This window comes from Temnothorax americanus, unplaced genomic scaffold (assembly GCF_048541705.1).
Source record: "Temnothorax americanus isolate GAGA-0224 unplaced genomic scaffold, ASM4854170v1 Scaffold2, whole genome shotgun sequence".
NCBI classification, from domain to species: domain Eukaryota; kingdom Metazoa; phylum Arthropoda; class Insecta; order Hymenoptera; family Formicidae; genus Temnothorax; species Temnothorax americanus.
In genome coordinates, this window is record NW_027509338.1 from 5,743,886 (window position 1) to 5,765,621 (window position 21,736).

A 21,736-nucleotide genomic window follows, 5' to 3' on the forward strand; every position below is an offset into this window, starting at 1 on the left:
CATTGAGAAGTCATAAAATGATTTGAAATTAAATCACCATTATAAGAACGATACTCTTCGCACGCATTAGAAGAAATCGCCAATCTTCGCATTCGCGGTCTCGATCTAAGATCAATTCCGCCAACATCAGTCAGCACTACTCGCAGTCAACGGGACTTTATTATTATTATTATTATTGATCATTCCAATATGATGCTCAGTATTGCCGTTTAACCGCAACACTTTAGCTGCGTATATACAAGCATCTAGCAAGAACCGGAACAGTCTCAGCCATACAAGCAAGTAAACATTAATTTTATGAATGAGAATTGATTAAATTTTAAATAATTCAGACTTCTGAATAGTTAAAGAAAAACATTAATGAAATTTTAAGTAATTAATTTTTGTTTCTTATTAATTTATGATATTGTGTTATGGTAATTAATATGAAAACAAATTACAACATTTAATTGCAGTGCAAACAAAATAAGATTAAATTTTCTTCCAATTAAATAACTTCTTTTTACTAAATTTTCTACTGAACACTATTGAGTACCACTTGTATACCGAATACTACTTGAGTATCGTTACTGTCGAGTTTTCGATCTCGATTGAATCTCAGTGCCTGTTTGGGCAGAGTTGAGTATTTCTCTAAAGTCTTCCGTAAACAACGGGGGGAGCAGAGATTTATCTAGCACAATTCTTCAAAGGTTTAAACTGCACTGTTAGTTAGCGGAACGTTGGTAGGATCAGTCCTAGGACATCGATGTTCCGCTCTAATCCGCGACATGCTGCCGGATCGATCTTTCGCGGGCAAGGTCGCGACGAGACCGTCGTCGTCCCCGTTATCGTCGTCGTCGTCGTCGTCGTCGTCGTCGGCGGCGGCGGCGATTTCGAGCGGCGGCGAGTAGTAACGCCTTGACGGATCGTACATGTTCGGACGACGCCGGTAGACTGAGCGTCGCGACGTTCGCCACGGCGCCGTGTTTCTCTCCCCCTCGAACACTCTCGTTTTCTCTCTCTCTCTTTCTCTTTAACTCTCTCTTCCTTTCTCGCATAGAGTGCCGCCCTTCCGTTGTGTATTCCAACGCGTAGAGTAAGGGATACAAATGCGGGATATCGATAACTTGACTTTTGACTTGAAACACCCACATTTACTCAGATAGAATAAGGAAGAATATACAAGGTATGTGCGAAATAACAATATGAGATATATATGTGAACAATTTTACATGAAATCAATTTGACATACAAAGTTCCTACCCTAAGGTAATGCAACCGTAGAACGTCAGTTCGACCTTTGACTCCAGCACCTGCAGTTATTTAAGCAATTTATACAGAGTTAATTAAGCAATTCTATACGAAAACATACAATGTAGGTACGACATAATATAACGTAAAGTGAGTTAATAATAATATCTAATATTAACCCCTCCATGCATGCGCTCTTTAACCATGTATACATATACATATACATATACATATACATATACATATACATATACATATACATATACATATACATATACACATATGTATGTACACATATACACATACATTGATATTTTTTAAATACATTTTTAATTTTGTTTTTTCCTTTTCGAGAAAGTGGAGAGACTTAATCGAGAAATTTCAAAATATTTAATTTTCACTATTATTTCAACTTGATTAATGTTTCAAATATAGAAAAGTGCAGGGAAATGCAAGAGTAAAACGAACAGATCTATTGTTTTGCATTCGCTAACTACTTCTCCGGACGATTCTATTGTCCGGATGATATAAGGTCGCATATCCGGATGCTCGAGCTCGGATATGCATGGAGTTGCATTGTCTTTGCGCCGTGCAAATATTTGCATACATGACATAACATGAGAATATGAGAAGGGTGCGCAGCGGCTGATGCTAATTATAATGTATAGAAAGCGGGCGGTGTCTGCTAAGGAATGCATAATTCATGAAATTTATTTTTACCACGAATGACAGCAGTTAGGTCGCTTTGGATTGCACATATAAATGCAGTTTCAGACATAAATAATTATAGCGTACTAAAAAAGTTAAGTTCTTTATAAAAGGAGGAACAGAATATATTATATTTAAAAATAAGCTTGATATGAGAAGTAAATATCTTTCAGTGAATGATTTGTATAGTGAACGCGCAGAAGAATGACGATTAAGGAAACCTTGATCCGCGATCTCGAGAAAAGAAATGACGTTTTATTGCCGCAACCTTAACGGCATATTATACTAATTTATCTCAATAACTGCACACGCTCGCTAACAATTCCCGCCTCAATCGATGCCACATTTCGCAACTCTCGCATCACCGTACCGAATGAAAGGAGGTGGGAACAAAAGTTCACGTCACGTTTATCTGTGAATTCAGAAGCACACAAGGAAACATATATAAAATATTCATTGATTCATTAATAAAATGTTTCTTCCATCAATATTATATAATGCACATGTCGTACTGGATTGATTACTTGAATAAAGCGAAATTGTAAGACTGTTACAATATCAATACCTATTGGAAAAAGTGTTATATATTATGCTCACAGGAAACACTAATGTTACTTATGAATTATTAGCATATTATATTTTGTATGTTATAACATGTACATATATAGTTAACAAAGAGTGCAAAAGATTTGATTGACAACCATCACGTATATAATTATATTATAAGTCACAAATTGTAAGAGAAAGAGAGAGAGGTAAAAAAAGAGAGAGGAATTCTTCTTACATACTACTGTTCGACTTCGTATGCGTGAGATCGATCGGTTCGCGGGGCACGTAATAACGACGAGCGGCCTTCGCGCGAAAGCACCGAGGCCGCGCACGTGTTTCCCTTCGCGTTCGCGCGCGATTTTGCTGTAACTGCACGCTCTCGTTTTCTCGAAATCGCCTCTTCGAGGGTATCGCTTCCTTCTCGAGGGCGCGCGCTGCTCGAAAGGCGGCGATCACGCGAAAAGCAGGAGCGACTGCACGCAACGACGGGTGAGCCAGTTTCGTGCGCCTCTTCAAGGTCCCCTTGCGTTGAAATTCGTTCAAGATTAATATGAAATTTTAACATACGAATTTAATTTTAATAAATCCATGTGATAGAATCTGAAATTCGAATTAACTCGTCGAAACAACGAAAAATTCATTTTGAAAAAGTCATTTATATTAGCGAAATGCGGGGTAAGTGAGGCTTTACTTTGATTGAAGATTACACCGACCGCGACCTCTTGAATTGCCACCTCGTTCTAGCTTTTTGCCCTCTGCGAGGAACTTACATCTGCGTAGTAAGTAAGAAGTTCCGATCTAATTTCGACGACGGTAGTAAGCAAGAAGTTTTCTCGATTCTCTCGAACTACGCACGTCGAGTGATTGCGAAAGAGCTTCGCGTGAAATTATATATCATAAGTGTTATCTTGATATTCGTATTGATATATATCATATATGTATATCAAGAAACTGTTGTTTCCTAAATACCATATCTTTGAAGATCCCTCTTTTGAATTCGGAATTTTCAAAGATATGGTATTTATATAGAAAACCAACGATTTTTTAATATTACTTGTCGAAAATTGAAACAATCTTTTCCCCGACAAAGTTAAATTGGATGCTATCATGTTTACCCTGTCTTTCGAATTTTTAATATCCAATATCTAAGAGAGCACCAGTTAAATTAAAAAAATTAAAATTAAACTAAATCCAATTGAAAAAAATTAAAATAAAATTTTAATATTTTAAAGAAAAATAAAAATAAATTAAAAAAATAAAACTAAATAATAAATAAAAAAATATAGATAATAATTAAGACTAAAAATATATAAATGTAAAGATAATGAGTATCTATACATATGATTAATTTGGGAAGGAGGAGCTATGTATATATTTGTATGGTGTAATTTCTTAAATATTCCTATAAAATAAATCCCGTTGATGAATAAACAAAATTCAGTTTTAAAAAAGTAATCTTTCGAATTATTTTTCTGAAGACGCGAGATGCAAACTGACTTGGAAACATGGCGTCGTAATTTACATTCGTTATCTGTTCTTCGATTGTGTGTGTGACTGCCCGGTTAGAATACTGTCATTTTTCCGATACTGTCCACTTTTTACAGTAGGGTCTTAAATCGGTGGTGACACGTGCCGTGTCCGTATTCCATATCACGGAAATTGATTTTACCTTTTGTCCTATGAATCTTTTCGTCTATCTCACAGTAAGATTTTTTATATCAGATTTTTTCTTTTTGAAGAAAAATTCACACTTTATTCGGATAATTAATAATATACTACTCAATATCGTTTTAGAGCACTCTATGTTATTCTATGACACGTGTTTTAGAGCGCTCTATGTGTCATTCTATATCATATATAAAATCGTACATTCATGAGTAATAAAAGTGTATATATATATATATATATATATATATATATATATATATATATATATATATATTAAATTTAACTTCTCCCATCAATTTCTTATCTGGCTTATAAATATTGTTTTCACTGATAATAATTTATTTGTCGTGAGTTATAAAATATATCTTATCAACAATATAGTGCTATATATGTATAGTACAAAGCCAAAATATGCAAGTTTCAAAATTTTTACTCATCACGATTTAGCATAAAATGTCAATTACAATTTAACCATCAAAAGTTATAGCTTTTTTAATAATAAAAATATATCTAACTTTCAACTGCGCCTCACGATTTCTTATCCGCGAGCGATATATTTCCTGATGGTAATAATCGGCTAGTCGCAAGGTATAAAACAGCAAAAGTGTGATGCGATGTTAGAGTACAGCACAATGAAAGTTCCGAAACTTTTGTTCGTCGCGGTAATTGTCGTAGGTCTAAGCGGCGCATTGACATGGGCTGGTCCCTTGGCTCATCCTTTAGCCGTAGCTGAACCTGAAGCCAAAGCTGAAGCTGTGGCTAAAGCTATAGCCAAAGCTTTAGCCGAACCTGAACCTTTTCCTCCTTTACTTCTTCTCGTAAGATTGGTCATTTTATTAATTTGTACAATATTACATCGACGTAAAATATTGCTTATTGTTTCATCGTAAACTAAAATCTATTATTTGATATTTTTCTTCTTTCTTTTTAGTCGGGAATAATGGCTCTACCGTTCCTTCACCATCACTTAACGAGTGGCTAACGCTGTAGCCAAAGTTTTCGCCGAAGCTAAGATAGTAAACAATCATGCTATTTATCCTTCAAGGTCTTTGCGCTGCGTCATAAATAATTAATTGTGTCTATGATACACTGATAAGTAAATAAATATAATAATTATAGGTATGATAATATATTGTCATTTTATTCTACATATCACACTCTTAAAAGAATACTGTCACAACTAAAAAATTCATAATTTTAAGGAGAGAGAAAAAGCAAATTTGATTCAGTTTTTTTTAAATTATGAGATAACTAACGCAATTACAATTATAATATTTTATTCTAATGAAACTTATACTGTTTCTTGAAGAGATCTGTGATTCATTTGTCAATTTACTTATGACACTATTTATCAGAAGCTCAATGCTAAAGTTCTAATAAAATAATTTTTGTTTTCTGTAAAACGTCCTGCAGTCAAAAAATGGTCTCTATAAATGAAATTTCAAAACTAAGTAATGATAAAATAATACAATTTTACTTTTTATATTTCACACCCACGTTTGCTTCAAAGTGTGTATATCATTCATTTACAATGCTGCTGAGTGACTTTTATTGCAACACGCGCTATAACCATGGAAGACACAATTATTTCATAAGAATTTAACACAAAATAAAGCAACAAAGTTTATGTATTGTACAAATGTTACAATCGTGCACTCGAATAATCAGACTGTCACCTCTCCATTATTCATTCTTCCTTTATAGATATAATTTACGGATTTTGATAAATAAAATAAATATACGTACCTAGCACGCGGAAGTACACACACATCTGTATGGTATACCTACACGTATAGTTTATATTAATTTTTTAAAGTCCATGTATAAAATAGAAACGATTTTATGCATCGTTCGATGCAGCGTGGGTTAACGAAGTAAACACGTTCTGGAAATGATAATATTTGTTCTTATGTGTTAAATGTTTTACTGTTCAAAAATTACCTTTTCAAAAAATGTGCCAAGTACACATATCAATAATATTATGATGATATATAATATAAAGATGAATGTTACTTCATAATATATAATGATGGGATGTTAGCTCCAAATTTTTTGCGTTAAATATCTTTTTATTTTGATAATATCTTTATGGCAAAGAATGCAATATCAATAGGACTAGCACATTTTGCATTTTGCTATAAATCGATACCTTACAAAGATTTCTATTTTTCATGACTCCATAACTCTTTGATATTGTTATTTTAGAAGAAAATAGACTAAAGTTTTTTATGAATCGCATAAATATAAATAATAATAAATCAATGAATTGTATTAATTATTGAAGAACATTTTTCGCGCTTCAATCGACGGAAATAGCCGGCATTAATATCGTTGCTTGAAGCCTGCGGAATGCTGAAGTTTGATTTCGAGTTCGACTAAATAGAGTCCGTTAAATAGAATTCAGGAACGTCGCCTAAGCGATCGCTCATTGTGTCGAGTTGGATCTTGTTTGATTAATTCGCCGAAATGTGTAATTACGCGAGCATCGATGGCGGTAATATTGAATTGTAAAGAGCCGTATTAACGACCGTTTGCCGTCAATTTCGTGAGATTGTTGATTAAAGATTACCTTTAGCTAAGACAGACAGACAGTAGATAGACAGAGAAAGAGAGAAAGAGAGAGGGGGAAGAGAGGAGGAGGGAGGGAGGAACAAAGAGAGAGAAAATAAAAATTGCCACCTTTAATTTCCCTTTCTGTCCATCTTCTAATTTCTATTCTATTGTTATAAAATCACAAATTCAAATGCGAAAGTTTTGTCGAAAAAGAACCACATAAAAATAAACTTTTTTATCAAAGAAAATGTTAAAAGAAAAGAAAAAAGAAGAATAATACTTTTTTCGAGGAAACCATACGGTGTAAATATGATTGGCAATATTCTAAAGTATTATTAATGACTATATGACGTTATACTTTAGTACGAAACTTATAGATCTTGACAAAATTAGAAGAAAACATACACAACGTAAGAAGATTGAGTATAAAGATTACAATTTAATAGAAAATAAGATAAGATTGTTACGAAGAAACTTATATTATTTTATTACAGTACTTTCGAATATTTTTTTGCGAGGTAAATTTTACATATTAATTAATCTACATTTAAAATCTATTTGTATATTATTGCAAATCTATTTTGGGTTTTAAAAGTATTAGAAAATAATATGCCGTTTTGTGTGGATGCAGATTTTTGATTCTTAGAAATACAGTTGAGAGACTTCTATTGCAATGCACCGCATATAACTATTAAAATTACAACGACTGTTTGATAAAAAATGTCACGTCAAGGCAGTATAAATTTATGTGTTCTACATATCTCGATTGTGTTTAATGTTACCATTTCGTCGAAGGTGTGTATTATTATTTCTTCCTTTTTTGATATCCATCCATCCTCAGTCCTATTACTCGTGTCCGAGCGTGATGACTTCTCTTCATATACATCATGTGTTGCGCGCACGTGGATTATATACACATTGTATATGGGACCTACAGTTTAACGCCGATCCCGAACGGCTAGATTTTTTAGATAAGTTCTCTTAGCAAAACATACTACTTTCGGTGTTTTGCCATTGTCTTCCGAGAGAAGAACGAACTAATCTAATTTTTCTAGCTCTACCGGGAATCGAACCCCGGGACCTTTGGCTCAATAGATCAGTGCGCTGTCTACTAGGCCACGCTCATCCTCAGTTTATTTGATATAATCCACATGAATTTTGATAAAGAAATAAATATTTAGATATACGTATAAGCGGACACACTCGCACATATACGTCAAAGCTTGAATTCAACATAAAATTATTTTAATATTTTATGTTGAATAAATGTTAAATCGTAAAATTATGATACCGAAATAAACGTAGCAATAAAATAATATGTAGCTTAAGCACAAAATTGAAAATTTTAATTGTACTATGTATTATAATGTTGTTTTTATTTTTCTATCTTCTATAGGTAATATTTTAAAATACCTATAAAAATTCTATAGGTATTTTAAAATACGATAAGTCATTTTTTTATTTCTTCAAAAGAGTCTAAATAGGTTAATAAAGAAAAAATTTTTTAAAGTTTTTTATCTTGGATTTTCTTCATATAAAGAGATGAATTTAAACTTGTTTAAGAATTAAGAATTTATTTCTCTAATTAAACCCTTATTCTTCAAATATTCTGAATATCTGAGAAGCTTTTAAATATTTTAAATGCTTTAAATAAAGAATTTTACTAAAAATAACAGTTAAAAATTTAATTTTCTTAAATAGAATATTTGATTCTTTAATTTGTTTTGATAAAATTTCCAGATATAAATCTGTAGTAAAAAATAAGAAATTAATGCAAAGGGAATTTTTACTAATCATTGGAAAGAGAAAAAGAGAAAGAGAAAAGGGAGAGAAAGAAAGAGAAAAATAGAGAGAAAGAAAATGTAAAATACATAAAAATGTATAAAATGTAAAAAAATACAAAAATATATTTATTAAATTAGCAAAAATGCCATTCTATGAATCTATTTGCATTTCATAACTGAAATATCTGGATTCTGAATTGCGCAGTAATTTAGCTGCTAATTAACGACATATTTATATCCCGCATCTCTACCAGTAATATGACGGCTGAATTTCACGTTTATTTGTTTATTTAGTACGAGTATGAGTTGCTGGCGGCATAATTCGATCATCACTTCCGCTTGCAAGGCATGTAAACAATTATCGAATTACTGCCGATTGCGTTGACTCAAAGCAAATTAATCTAACATTTTATAAATGAAATAATTTTTTTGCTAAGATTTTCTTTCATTTAAATAATTATATATTAAATATATTATGAGTGTATATATATATATATATATATATATATATATATATACATGCATATTTATAAATATGTATACATGTTCTTATATTGTTATGCTCATTTACGTTAATTATAATTTTTTATTAAATTTGCCTTTATATCTTGTATCAAATTTAATTTTTTAAAAACAGTTTGCAAAAATCTTTTACAATTTTTAAATGAAGAAACTGAATATAATTAACGTTAAAAATAAAACACGAAATTACAATCACATATCGAACAGTAAGATTTAAAGGATCCGTGTTGCAATTAATTGCAGTGACGATGTTTTGAGATTCGCCATTAAATTTTATGTTAATCTGCAATTTTAATCTAAATAGAGTTCTAATTTTAGGTTTATTTGGTTTTGAAACTATATAAAATTACAACAAAGATTGTTAATTTTTAAAAAAAGCTCTAAAAAAGAAAATAATTACTAAAAAATTATGTATATAATATACTTGTTTTATTTATTATAATACTAGACACTACAGACGTGCGCTTCGCGCGCGCTTTTTAGCTTTAATATTATGCAATTACTATATTACACTATTAATTCCTTGATACACACAACTATCAAAATATACAATGACAGCTGCAAATGAAGTAAGCGCAGCAAGAGAGCGGGTCGGTATCGCGGAAAAGCGACAACAATAAACTTCACATCTCTTTTTTAAATATGGACTAGAACATTACAAGCGCGCGCTACGCGCCATTTAGCTTTTTTTCTATATCATTACACAAAACAACATTTGCAACGCTATTGCTCTTTAATAATAACACATTAAGAAAAATTTAACGGTATACATAACAACATGACTTTCAAATGATTTTGTACAGAAAAATCTTGATTTAAATTAATTTTATGTTTTTTGTTTTTTTGCAACGATATAAATACACTTTTAATAATTAATTAAAAACTTCGAAAAAAATACGTACAATTTTTATATACAAAATTTTTAACATGCTTCTTATCTCTTTGATTACGAAAGTGAATTCTTAACTCTCCGGCCCCGTCTCTCTCTCTCTCTCTCTCTCTCTCTCTCTCTCTTTTTCGTTCTCTCTGTAGCTTTCTTTTTCTTTCTCTCTGTCTCTCTCGACTTTTCTTCTTTTTCTCTTATTTGTCATCTTTAACTTTGTCATATCCAATCATGGAGAACGAAGAAATTACTAACCCACACAATTATTAACGCAATTACTATTACCATCTTTATCTCGTCGACGATTTACGCACAATATAAGTTTAATTATTTTTTTTAAATTTACTTTTTTCTTTTTTTTCCATCTTTCTCTCTTTTTTTCTTTGTCTTCTTCTTTTTCTCTTGTTCATCATCTTTAACTTTGTAATATCTAATCACAAAGAATGAAAAAATTACAAACGAACGCTCTACCATCATCTTCATCATAGACGTGTTACGTATAATATAAGTTCAATTATTATTTTAAGGCTTACCTGCCTCTTTTTTTTCTCTTTCTTTCTGTTTCTTTTTTTCCTCTTGTTCATCATTTTCAACTTTGCGATATCTAATCATAAAGAATAAAAAAATTACGAATAAACACGATATCATCATCTCCATCGTAGACGAGTTACGCACAATATAAGTTTAACTTATTATTTTTATTATTATTTTTATTTTTATTTTTATTTTTATCTTAAGGCTTAACTGCCTCTCTTTCTCTCTCTCTTTTTCTCTTTTTCTCTCTTTCTTTCTCTGTCTTCTTTTTTTCCTTTTGTTCATCATTTTTAATTTTGTATAATAATATCTAATCACAAAGAATAAAATACTATGAACAAATACGTTATCATTTTTTATCGTAAATGAGTTACGCACAATATAAGTTTAATTATTAGTTTAAGGCTTACCTCTCACTTTTTCTTCCTATCTCCTTTTCTTTCTTTCTCTTTTTTGACACTTTTTAATTTGCACACACTGTCTGCACTGAGCGCACACGTGCGTATATATGCTGTCTCTTTTCAATATTCTCAAACGTCATCAGGTTTCAAGATTGCCGGCCATGCATATAGGTATTTCTCTCTCTTTATACGTATCTTTATATAATCTTATATAGTAGTAATTTTACTACTGTTGTGTGCACAAAACATATTGTTAGCAACATTTATGAAAGCTTTTAATAACTGAATCAAGAAGATAACACAAAGTATCTTATGTAGAATAATAAAATACCAAAAATTGTAATAAAAACATTATATAGAATTTATCTAAAACTTATCTGACATTTTTCGATGACAACCGTTCACATCAGACGCGCGCTGCGCGCGCATACTTTTTATTATAACTTAACTTTTAATTATTATTATTTGATTTTTACTACGTTACACTATTATACTCATACGACAATACGCTAACGTTCAAACTGTCAAAACACACTCCACGATGACAGTCCCTCACGGGATGAAGCAAGCTACGGCGCGGGCGCGGCGCAATCAATCGCAATAAGCAGTCAGCATCGCGGTAAAAAGACAACAGTAAATTCGATTATCGACTCAACACGGCTTTTTTAAGAGTGGAATAAAAAGGCAACAATAAATTCGACTATCGACTCAACACGGCTTTTTTAAGAGTGGATTCCAATAATTATTTTGCTTTATACAATTAATTTAATGGTAATTATTGCCCGCTTGACGACGGGGGCAAAATGCCGTGACGTACGTACGTAATATAGTGAAAACATTCCAAAAGGGGCGTATCGCAGGCATAGTTTAATATTTGAGCTTTGTCGGTTGCACTTTGAAGCAGTGCGGCGATGCGCGATGTAACAGCACTAATTAATTCGATAAAATGATGTCATAATGCAAATTAGAATGTTCCGCAGGACGGCTGTTTATGCACATTATCGATTGTGTGTGCACAGTCTGTATCACAGATATATCGTACATACGTTATAGATTTATTTCGGAACATATCTTAGTTTTTGTAACGTTAAGTTTAGAAGTTATAAGAATATTTGCAATTTTACAGGGCACTAATAAACGTCGCTGAAATTTTAAACTTTATATTAACAAGTTGTCACTACTCCTATTCAGCGGGGAGAATGCTATGCGAATGCCGTTGGATTCAATTGATTCTATTGTACAAAGTGTATAATAGAAAGTAGAAAGTTACTTTCTCGTTCTTTCTCTAAGTTTGGAAGATGAATATAAAGCATTATTCTTTTTTGTAGAAAAAACGCCCTGAAAACACGAAAAGTTACCTCGTACAAGTGATTTGTTTCATTCGCATCATTTTCCTTTGACGTAGAGAAATTCACCTTCTCTTATAAGAAAAAAAGCGGAAGGAATGTTTATTTCAGTTGAGAGTTGTCGACGAGTTGTTATGAGAGAGACTCAATCCGCGCGAGTCGCTATCTTGCAAGAAACGAACCCTTGCGAGAGCCCGAATTCCATCGTTGCTCATTACGGCTTAATGAAAATGTTCTTATTCCTCCTCGTCATAAAGAAATAACTTATACTTAGTTCATGACAATAGAATTCTCAAATGATAAAAAAGGAAACGCTTTTTTTCCACTTGATGGGATTTCTTGTAGGACAATCGCGAGAGTTTAAACAGATGAAAATCCCCTTTCGCGAGAACTTTGTATTGAAGAGGAATTGTAACGACAATAAGAAAATCAATGGCCGGATCTACGCGATTATCAAAATTTCACTGAATTAAATTTTATAGTAAAAAATATTAGTATTTTGTGTAATTGTAGCAGAAATAATAGAAATAGAAATATAATAGATAAAATGAAATATATGTATGTGTATATATGTGTATATATTACATTATGTTGTGGCATTTGCAAGCATAAAATATAATGTATGTTCAAAGTTCAAAGCTTTTCGTAATATCGAGACAAGAAAGTTTTTTTCTTGCGAGAACAAGAGAGAAGAGTACTTGCCAATATAAATTGGCAGATCGATATAATTCTATCTGCAGGGGCACTTTGCCAAGAGAGCAGAATACTACAGATAATCTAGTGAAGATAAACAGAAGTCTATTATAACTTCCAAATGCTACAGGATAATAAACTTATTCCCATCTTGTGCAGGAACAGCGAATTAACGACGGACTAATTTTCATGATATAACGATGTTTAAAATAAGATTGCCTCTCAAGGAAAGCAAAGTCTTTAGTGTTGTCAAATAAATTCGCGACGCCTCGAAAGATTCGAGCGAGCTTCTTATTAATAAGAAAAATGGACTCTCAAGATGTCTGCACTGCAAATCCAAGTGTGTTATTTTAACTGAAGCTCTTCTTACACATTTTTTGCCGTTTTAAATCACGTCATTTAACACCGTTGAAGGTATTAACTTTTAATTTAATACAATTAAACGTGTTAATTTAACACGCAACAGAACATGTAAAACGGAGCTTTAATCAAATGTGTCATTTTTAGACGTTTATGCGTATAAAAATAACAGTCTTGGATTTACAGTGTGGACATAGAAAAAGATCCAATTAAAGTGCTGAAAAAAAATTTATGTAACACGTGCATGGAAAGTGCCCCATTGCGCACGCTACGCGTGCGTGATAGACCACTTTTCACGCACTTGCAACATAAAATAGGGTGTGCAAGTTGTGCGTAAAGATAAAAATTTCCGGGTGCGGTGACCGCACTCGCCTTGTCAACTCCGCACCCTTGAATTTTCATCTTACAGCACTTGTTGCACAAATAACAATTTTCATGCTTTTGTGCTCCCTAAAAGGATACCTATTGTATCGGTAACAGTTTTTCTTCCATGACCAAGAAAGCCGCTAAAGTATGCCAAACTTTATTCAATGATTATAAACACACACACAGTCTCATATACCAACACGGTTTTGTATCCGCGCGCCAAAGTTTGCCTTAATAAGTATATATATAATATATAACGCGCCATTCACTGTTCGCTCTGGAAAGGCAGCAAAAAGCGCATCCGAGCTCCACCCTGCTCTATAGATATTTTCATGATAAATAGAGAGCCGCGAATGATAAAGTTTCGAGGCCATAGTTAAGGCAACTCCAAAATAAACACGCTACGAGATAAAATAACGTTTGTTATCTGTTAAATTTATCAGTTATATATACTCTTGTGTATGATTTTTCAAAGTAGTTTCCGAAATGCAAGATATGAAAAACTGATTCCAGCAATGAAAGCTGAAAAGAGTATGAAAACTGTTTCTAAAAACCAAAAAAAATCAAGGAAAATGCTTTCCTTGTAAATTTTGTTTGTATGACAAATATTTGATCTTATTAAAAAGTGTCAAGGTTTATTGTGCTAGTTTTTATTTATAAATTTTTGCGTGAAATATTGAAATTGATTTTTTTTAACAGAGTTACAAAACTGCCTGCAATTTTTTGAGTCGCAAATTGAGAGTCGCGCTTTATGGATGTGAAAAAACAATAAAAAATGTTATTCTTAATTACTTAAAAAAAACGATAGTTTATTTAATAATTAAATATTTTTCATTGTTTCTTTCTCTCAAGTTTGAAATCACAAAAATCTGAATTTTTTCAATCGTGACATTAACTTTAGAATTTTTTTTAACATCATGTGTAAAACGAAAAATATTAAACGTTGAATATAAAATAAGTTCAAAAATTTATTATCTATTTTTGTTAAAGAAAAGTTAATCTCAGTTGGTCGAAGCATCGGTAAATGAAAAAACAAGTATATATCTGAAACAACCTGTACACAAAGCTTTCATTTGCACTAGGCTTAATTCGCGTGTTTATCACTGGAAATAGCTTTTAATTGGTGCCCAAACTTCCCGCTTATTGAGGGAAAAAAGTAGAAAGAGAGAGAAAAGCGGAAGTTGCACTACGATGAGATGCCGGCGGATCGATGAAAATGAGTCACCCGGTGTGGTGTCCCGGCGGGTCTACATAGGTAAATAGGTTATCGCCATTGAGCGTGCGCCCTTAAGGCCGCTTCTTCCTTACGAACCGCTTACTGAATCGATAGAGAGAGGAGAAAACGTGTGAGATGTCCCTATGCGAGAATAGAAAATCCCTCCGTGGCTCGTACACGCGGTGGAACGATTATGTCAGCTCCAATTTGCAACTTCTACATAGCTTTTCACAGTGCGCACATGGAATGTTTTTCATTGTTAGTTTCCCCGGACATAACATGGGACGAAAGTAACATAGATTCATCAAGAAAGTTGATGGCGTGTGTGTAATAAAAGATAGAAACAAGAAATAATTATAAAACAAATAGCTCAAATAAAATATATTAATGCTTAACCCATAAATCGACAGTAACAATGAAAACAGAGATGTTTGTAAAAAAAGAAAGATTTTTGTATGGAAAGGAGACTCAATTATTGTATTATCAAGATATTTCCTCCATTTTTTTAAATCATCTCTTTTCTAATATTTTTATAAATAACTTTTATTTATAAATAACTTTCATATACTACTATAGTCAACAATCAATTAATAATAAATATGAAATATGTGTCTGGGTTTTAAAATAAAGTTTTATTCCAGTCGTAAATAATATGTCGCATTAGATTTTTCATTTCTCTATCTTGGCAGACTTATTATGATTCGATTTAGGGGAAAATCCCTAGAGCAAGTTCTTTATTAAAAGCATTTCCCCATGAGTAGCCCATAGCATGAGATTTCTCGATAATCCCTCTAAAAATATCACGAAGAACGCGTAATTCTCCGGGGAGCGAAATTTCTCGTAATTGAACTTACAAACGCCCTTTTGGTATTTAATAGCGCAGGTGCATGAGAGAGAGAGAGAGAAGCGATCGGGAAATAGAAAAGTGCGCGAGAAAATAAGAGCGGTAAGATTAACGCGAGAATAATAAGAGCGAAAACCAACACCGGTCTTTTTCTCTGTATTCCGCGTAAATTTTTTATATCTCAACTGCTTTCCCAGCTGCGCCCATCGCTTTAAATCGAATCTATAATACAGCTGCAACTTGTAGTTACAGCTGCAACCGCAGCGCGCTAGACGAAGGCCGCACGGTAATGTGTAAGAAGGATTTCGCGGATTCTACCTGCCAATTTTTTCATTAAAGACTCTTCTCCAATGCTGCAATGTAATACTGTATTTTGTTACAATTAATAGAATATACGCTATTTTAAATTCCAAGATGACAATATTTTAGCGTTAGCCAAATATTTAGAATTATTTTGTAGTGAAATAATAATTTATCTATATCTATCGATTGGCAATCTTTATTATTTATTATGTTTTTACTACTTATTCAATTTGAAATTACGCGTTGATGTGTTTGAGTATTTTTTTATTAAAGTCTGGTATTGAAATTTATTTACACTGTGTAAAGATGGTCGACGAGGGGATGGATGAAATGCGGGAATATCGGAAACGAAAAACGAAGAAATGCGTCACGAGCAAATAGGGTGGAACGGCCTGATTACTGGAAAGCATAAAGTAAAATTGACGTTTCATTTCTGTATAGTTCCGTTTGAGTTCCTCCGTATCTCTTATCTCCGTTACGTTTCTATTATCATTGCCCGATCATGCAATTCATGATATGTTCCAACATTTATCCCTAATGCTTTTATAATTTTAAGGCTGTGAACCTAAAATTATATATGTTTTAATGAAATTTGGATGTGTGAAAGGTAAAATATATATACAAAAATTGTATAAATTTATACGACATAGGATTTAATAGATGTATAAATTTTATTTATGTAATAAAATTTTGTGAATATTTTACAATTATTTAATTATTTATAGAATACGTATAGATTATGGTAATCCATGTAAAATTTTTACGAGAGAAAGAAAGTTTTGTTCGAAATCCTTCCTTTTTAGGAAATAAGCATTCGCACAACGAGGTCAGGAACGGATAAAAAAGTTCCATCGACTGTTATTACTTTTCTTCCTCTCGATAAGAAAAGTGTTCCTTAATGTTTCGTAATCATGGCTACGATTACGAAGGTTGACTTTGCAAGCGTGAAAGAAGGACTACCGGCTTCTTCCGCAGCTTCCCGAACCAGAGAAGAAAAAAAAACGCGAGACGATTTCACTGTTCAAGTCCACAACGTATTTCGTAATGACTCTTATGCCAGTACGGAATATCCGCCCTTGCAAATGTTGACTCGTTTCGAGAGGCTGACTCATCGCGGTTTCATCCAATAGCGTTCGTTAATTTAATTTTTTTAACAATTAGCTCAGTCTAGAATATTTAGTTAAAATTGGAAAAAGCCGAGAATATTCCTGTTTTATATATTGATATATATGGTTGATAAAATTATTCAATAAATATAAAATCAAATTAAATTCACTCAAAAAATAAAACGTATATAGATATAAATTTTATGCTTGAAATTATTTTATAAAAATAAATATTACATACATTATATTATTTATCATAAAATGGATAAATTAAACTTAATGATTGCCTAAGGATTGCCTAAGAATTGCTTAAGGGCCTTAAGGTTTAATGAGATTGTTATTAGTAAGAAGATATTTCCTAATAAGTATAACTACCATAGTTAATGAACTTTACACTAGATAAATGTTTGACCAAATATTTAACTTTCCAAACTCAGATATCGTTCTGGTTTTTAGAGAGAGAGAGAGAGAGAGAGAGAGAGAGAGAGAGAGAGAGAGAGAGAGAGAGAGAGAGGAAATCTGCGAAAGAGCAACGTGATTAGCGATTTAACGTTAAATCTCACTCCTAGATGACCTAATTTCTACCGCGTTTATCTCAAAGTTGTCTATAGTTTGTCTATAGTTTTGTGTTGACACACACAATTCGATCCTGTTCTTTCTCGTATTACGAGGGTGCACACATCGAGATATGAACCACGCGCGCGTCAATTCTGGACGTTCGCCAATGACCCTGCTACCTTTCGGTTCGATATTCCAAACTGACTTCCGATGAGATCGCCCACAGTATTCTCTTTTATTTTTCTTCTCTACATTTTGCCATCAATCGCACATACACCGAATACCGTATACGTGGTATCAAAGGCCACAAATTGGGATGAATTAATAGAAAGAGTTTTTCAAACGTTTGAAATAGTTCTACAAAATGTTACTTTTTGCTCGGTTTGGGTTATATAAATATCATTTGCTAATAGAGAAAATGTCATTTCTCTTTTGCTTTAGATGTGCAACAAAGTAGATAATATATGGATGTGTATTGGATGTGTGTTGGCGTGTTTATGATGCTCAGGATACAAAGATGTCAATTCTTTTTAATTTAAATTTTTATTTTAATTACAATATTTTATAAAACTATATTTTAAATTATGAAATATATTCTGTCTCTTTTATTTCTTTATAAATTGGAAAAAAAACTCATGCATTTGAATTATAACGTCTTTTTATTCTATTTTTAGGACTGATAATTACTTAAAATATAGATACTAATTTTAACTTATGTATATATATATTTTTTTTATAACCAGTATATTGATTGAATGAATTACACAGTAAACGGGATATACAGTTATAAACAAATTAGAAAAAAAATACAAGAAGGCAAACGTAGTGAACAGCGTGCAGAAAACGAAAAATTGGCGTTAGTCGCCGTAGAGTCGTAAAGGCTTAGATTATATATTAATAATGTGCCTATCGACTTTTCCATCAAGTCTCGACTAGCAAAGTTGTTGCAATGCCGTTTAAAGCTATTTTCGGCTTTTGGCCTTGAAGGCTTGCACCTTCCCGCTTAAAAGGGCAAGACCCGAATAGTTCTTATCCGTGGGACAACGTCTCTCGTAACGTCGTGTACGTGCATTAACTTAATAATATCTATTAATGTTTGTTTTGATTGTTAACGAACCCATACACATACACATTAATAAATGCAAATTAATTGAATTCAGGAGTGATTAAAATTAATTCTTCACAGGACGTAAAATTAAAATCTCAGTTTCGGACAGAGTGAGCATTAAAAATCCTCGAAAATTCCCTAAAACTCAATTTTTCTAAACTTACGTATGGAAATACTTTTTATTCAACATATATGTATTAACAATCAGCGATCTTCATGAATATTTTACTCAAAGTTCGCTGTCTCACTTTGTTCTTTTTTTTTATCCTATCTAATTGTAAGTCTCGGTTAACAGCAAAACTAGGTCTTTTCTATTCGTTTCAAGGATCGTATCTTTAGGCCGGCAATTTATACCCCCTTTGGAAACCGAGCAGACGCCAACGAGACAAAGCCTATCCGCAGACGTATGAAAAGAAAAAGTGGGATTGATAGTAGATGGGAAAGAAAACCCCGCAGAGATTACGAGACTGGGACGTCGTCCTATTTTCGGTGTATCAGAAATCCTCTCAAGGATCACGGGACCGAAATCTCAAGATCTACCCCTAGCTCTGTAATCTCCAAAGTATTTCTTCAGGGGCAGCGTTTAATGTTCTTCACATGACTTGATTTAAAATAATTAAGAATATTTAAACTGTATTAACTGCTCTTTTTTATTATATAATTAAATAATATAATATTTTTATATTAATTACAAATTTTTAAATTATTAATTTGAAGAGAATTACATTTCTATAATATCTTTATTTTTTTTATTTTTTTATCATATTTTTACATACGTATATATTTAAAATTTTTTATTATATATGTCGATCTAAGAAGATGACACGTGCATTGCAATTGACAAGCAATATATTCTAATGGCCGAACAATTTCCTCCAGTTCTTGTCTCTAGACGAATTGTTCTGCGACAATACAACAATTAATAAAATCCAGACGTAAAATAGAAATAACAGAATATTTAGGGCGTAATTTAGAGAGAGAAAGAGAGAGAGAGAGAGAGAGAGAGAGAGAGAGAGAGAGAGAGGCAATGATCTTTGACCATGGACGAGAATACAACTTCTCGTTCGATCCAGTCAAGGGCGAATAACGAGCTTCCGGTTTTCTAAAAGAGAGCTTTCAGTGTAGAAGCGAAGGGATATACATTCATTGCAAAAAAGCGTTTTTACCAACTCGAGGAAACGAATATGATTATGGAAACGCCATTATGGCGCCTGGCTTCACTTGTCTCGAAAATAAAAGGCGCTAGAGTGCAAAGACCCAGTTTCGTGTGCTCTTTTGTGTATTAATTTCTATATTATTATTTCCTTCATTTTCACAATGTATAATTTTAATCAAAAAGCTGGGTTTTAATCTATGAATTCTTTGATTTGGAGATTTATTTGGAAATTTATTTTGGAATCCACATTTTTGATAAAAATATGTAATATGCAGATATATGAATATACATAAACGTACTTTTTATATATTTTTATTAATTTTATACAACCTATAATAATTATATAGTATCTTTTCATTGAGAAGTAAAATCAAAATCAAAGAATCCACGTTTATAATATTTTAAAGATGTTATAAAATAATTATAGTCGAATAAAAAAATATGAAACAAAATAATTATTTCTAAATGCTAAAATTGTATTTGCTGTAGCATGGAAACTGCCATTCAATAATCTACGAGAAAAAATCTGTAAAAAAAATTACAACAATCGATTTTTTTTTTATTTTTTGCAATGGCGGATATCAGTGGCGGATAAGCACATGTAATCCTTATACTTCACGCACGTGTCATGAAAGAATAATGGTGCGGCACATGAAGCGGCACGTGAAGCTTAAATCGACCATATCAATAAGCCGACTGAAAAATTCATTTTTGAGCTCATCCTACGCATAAAAACTGATGAGTCATTGAATTGGGGTATCATTAAAATAAACGTTTTATCGATGTTCGATATCAATGTGTGCCGATGAATATTACTAAATATTTCAAAGTCACTTTCGTTCTCTCCCTTTTCTTCTCTCTCTCTCTCTCTCTCTCTCTCTCTCTCTCTCTCTCTCAACTTTAAAACCTTGAAACATTCTGATACACGAATTCATCGTTTAATTTTGTGATAAATGAAAATAAATATAAAAACAACGATCTGAGAGAACTTTTAGAAAATTTGGAATAAATTAAAATTTGTAAGTTAGGTGAAAAGATAACATTATTTACTTAAAAGATAACTTACAATACGTGACAATTGTGCAAATTTCTGATGCACTTTATAAGATATTCTTCGATCTTTCAGAACTGCGATGAAGGTTGACGCGAAGTACTTTGATCAAAGTTAACTTACTCGATACGGGAATGCTGATTAAAATTATGAGATACAAAGGGCTTTTCCTTCTCAAAAGGATTTCCGCACATTGAAGCGAAGGAAAAGCCAGACAGCCGACCGCGCTTTGCAATGTAACAGCAAAGAAGAAACCATTTGCATGCATATTTCGACGTGGATTACGATTCGCTATTCCGTGCTTACCGTTTGATGCTATTTACTTTGTGTGTACGCAATGAAATACCTTACTACTAGGATATCTTTGAAACATCCTGCATTATATCATTCATAATTTGCGGAAGGCACTTTGAAAACTTTTACATTGCTTTAGCATACAAAAATTACAGTCGACAACTTCTATTTTATCGTGTAACACAGTTATGACGTTCTATATACAGGATGTGTCGTAATATCTTCGGTGGTTTCTCGAATGATGTTTTTCGTTTTAATTTCTTAATTAATGTAAGATAATTAATGTATTCTGATTATTTTTTTAATAGTATCTAATAATTATTTTATATATCTATTACTTTGGAACTTTATAATAGTAATAGTACTATAATATTTTATTTTACTTTGTTATATATTCTATTTTACTTTGTCATTTATTTCTGTTTTTCATTTATCTTGCATAAATGCTTCCATCGTAAGAATACTTTGATTAATTATTTATCAGCCACTAAGAGAAAACCGTT

General features: G+C 32.1%; 2 protein-coding genes and 1 long non-coding RNA gene across 14 annotated transcripts in view; 2 read left to right on the forward strand and 1 right to left on the reverse strand.

Moving 5' to 3' along the window:
• The window catches only part of LOC143896896 (uncharacterized), a 214,793-nt gene that overhangs the window by 88,549 nt on the left and 104,508 nt on the right, over positions 1–21,736 (forward strand). The window lies entirely within an intron of this gene.
• LOC143896888 (octopamine receptor beta-1R) overlaps positions 1–21,736 on the reverse strand; it is a 77,501-nt gene that overhangs the window by 32,811 nt on the left and 22,954 nt on the right. For 2 of the 12 annotated variants that reach the window (XM_077405035.1, XM_077405029.1), the window contains exon 1: positions 547–951. The exons of 6 other annotated variants lie outside the window; for them this stretch is intronic. The gene's annotated coding sequence lies outside the window, so the exon portion shown is untranslated. Of the gene's footprint in view, positions 1–37; positions 515–535; positions 952–21,736 lie in introns of those variants that run through there. 4 more of the 12 variants (XM_077405034.1, XM_077405028.1, XM_077405031.1 and 1 more) reach the window with 3 other exon arrangements.
• LOC143896895 (U3-myrmicitoxin-Tb1a-like) lies at positions 4,755–5,283 on the forward strand. The gene is made up of 2 exons (XM_077405054.1): positions 4,755–4,973; positions 5,087–5,283. Exons 1-2 carry the CDS (start codon positions 4,770–4,772, stop codon positions 5,135–5,137), a joined length of 255 nt encoding a protein of 84 aa, XP_077261180.1. The 5' UTR covers positions 4,755–4,769; the 3' UTR covers positions 5,138–5,283.

Excerpts from the sequence above, each read along its gene's own strand:
- LOC143896895 (XM_077405054.1), top strand. The coding sequence starts at position 4,770 with ATGTTAGAGTACAGCACAATGAAAGTTCCGAAACTTTTGTTCGTCGCG. Across the intron at positions 4,974-5,086 it reads TTCCTCCTTTACTTCTTCTC|TCGGGAATAATGGCTCTACC; the intron begins GTAAGATTGGTC and ends CTTTCTTTTTAG.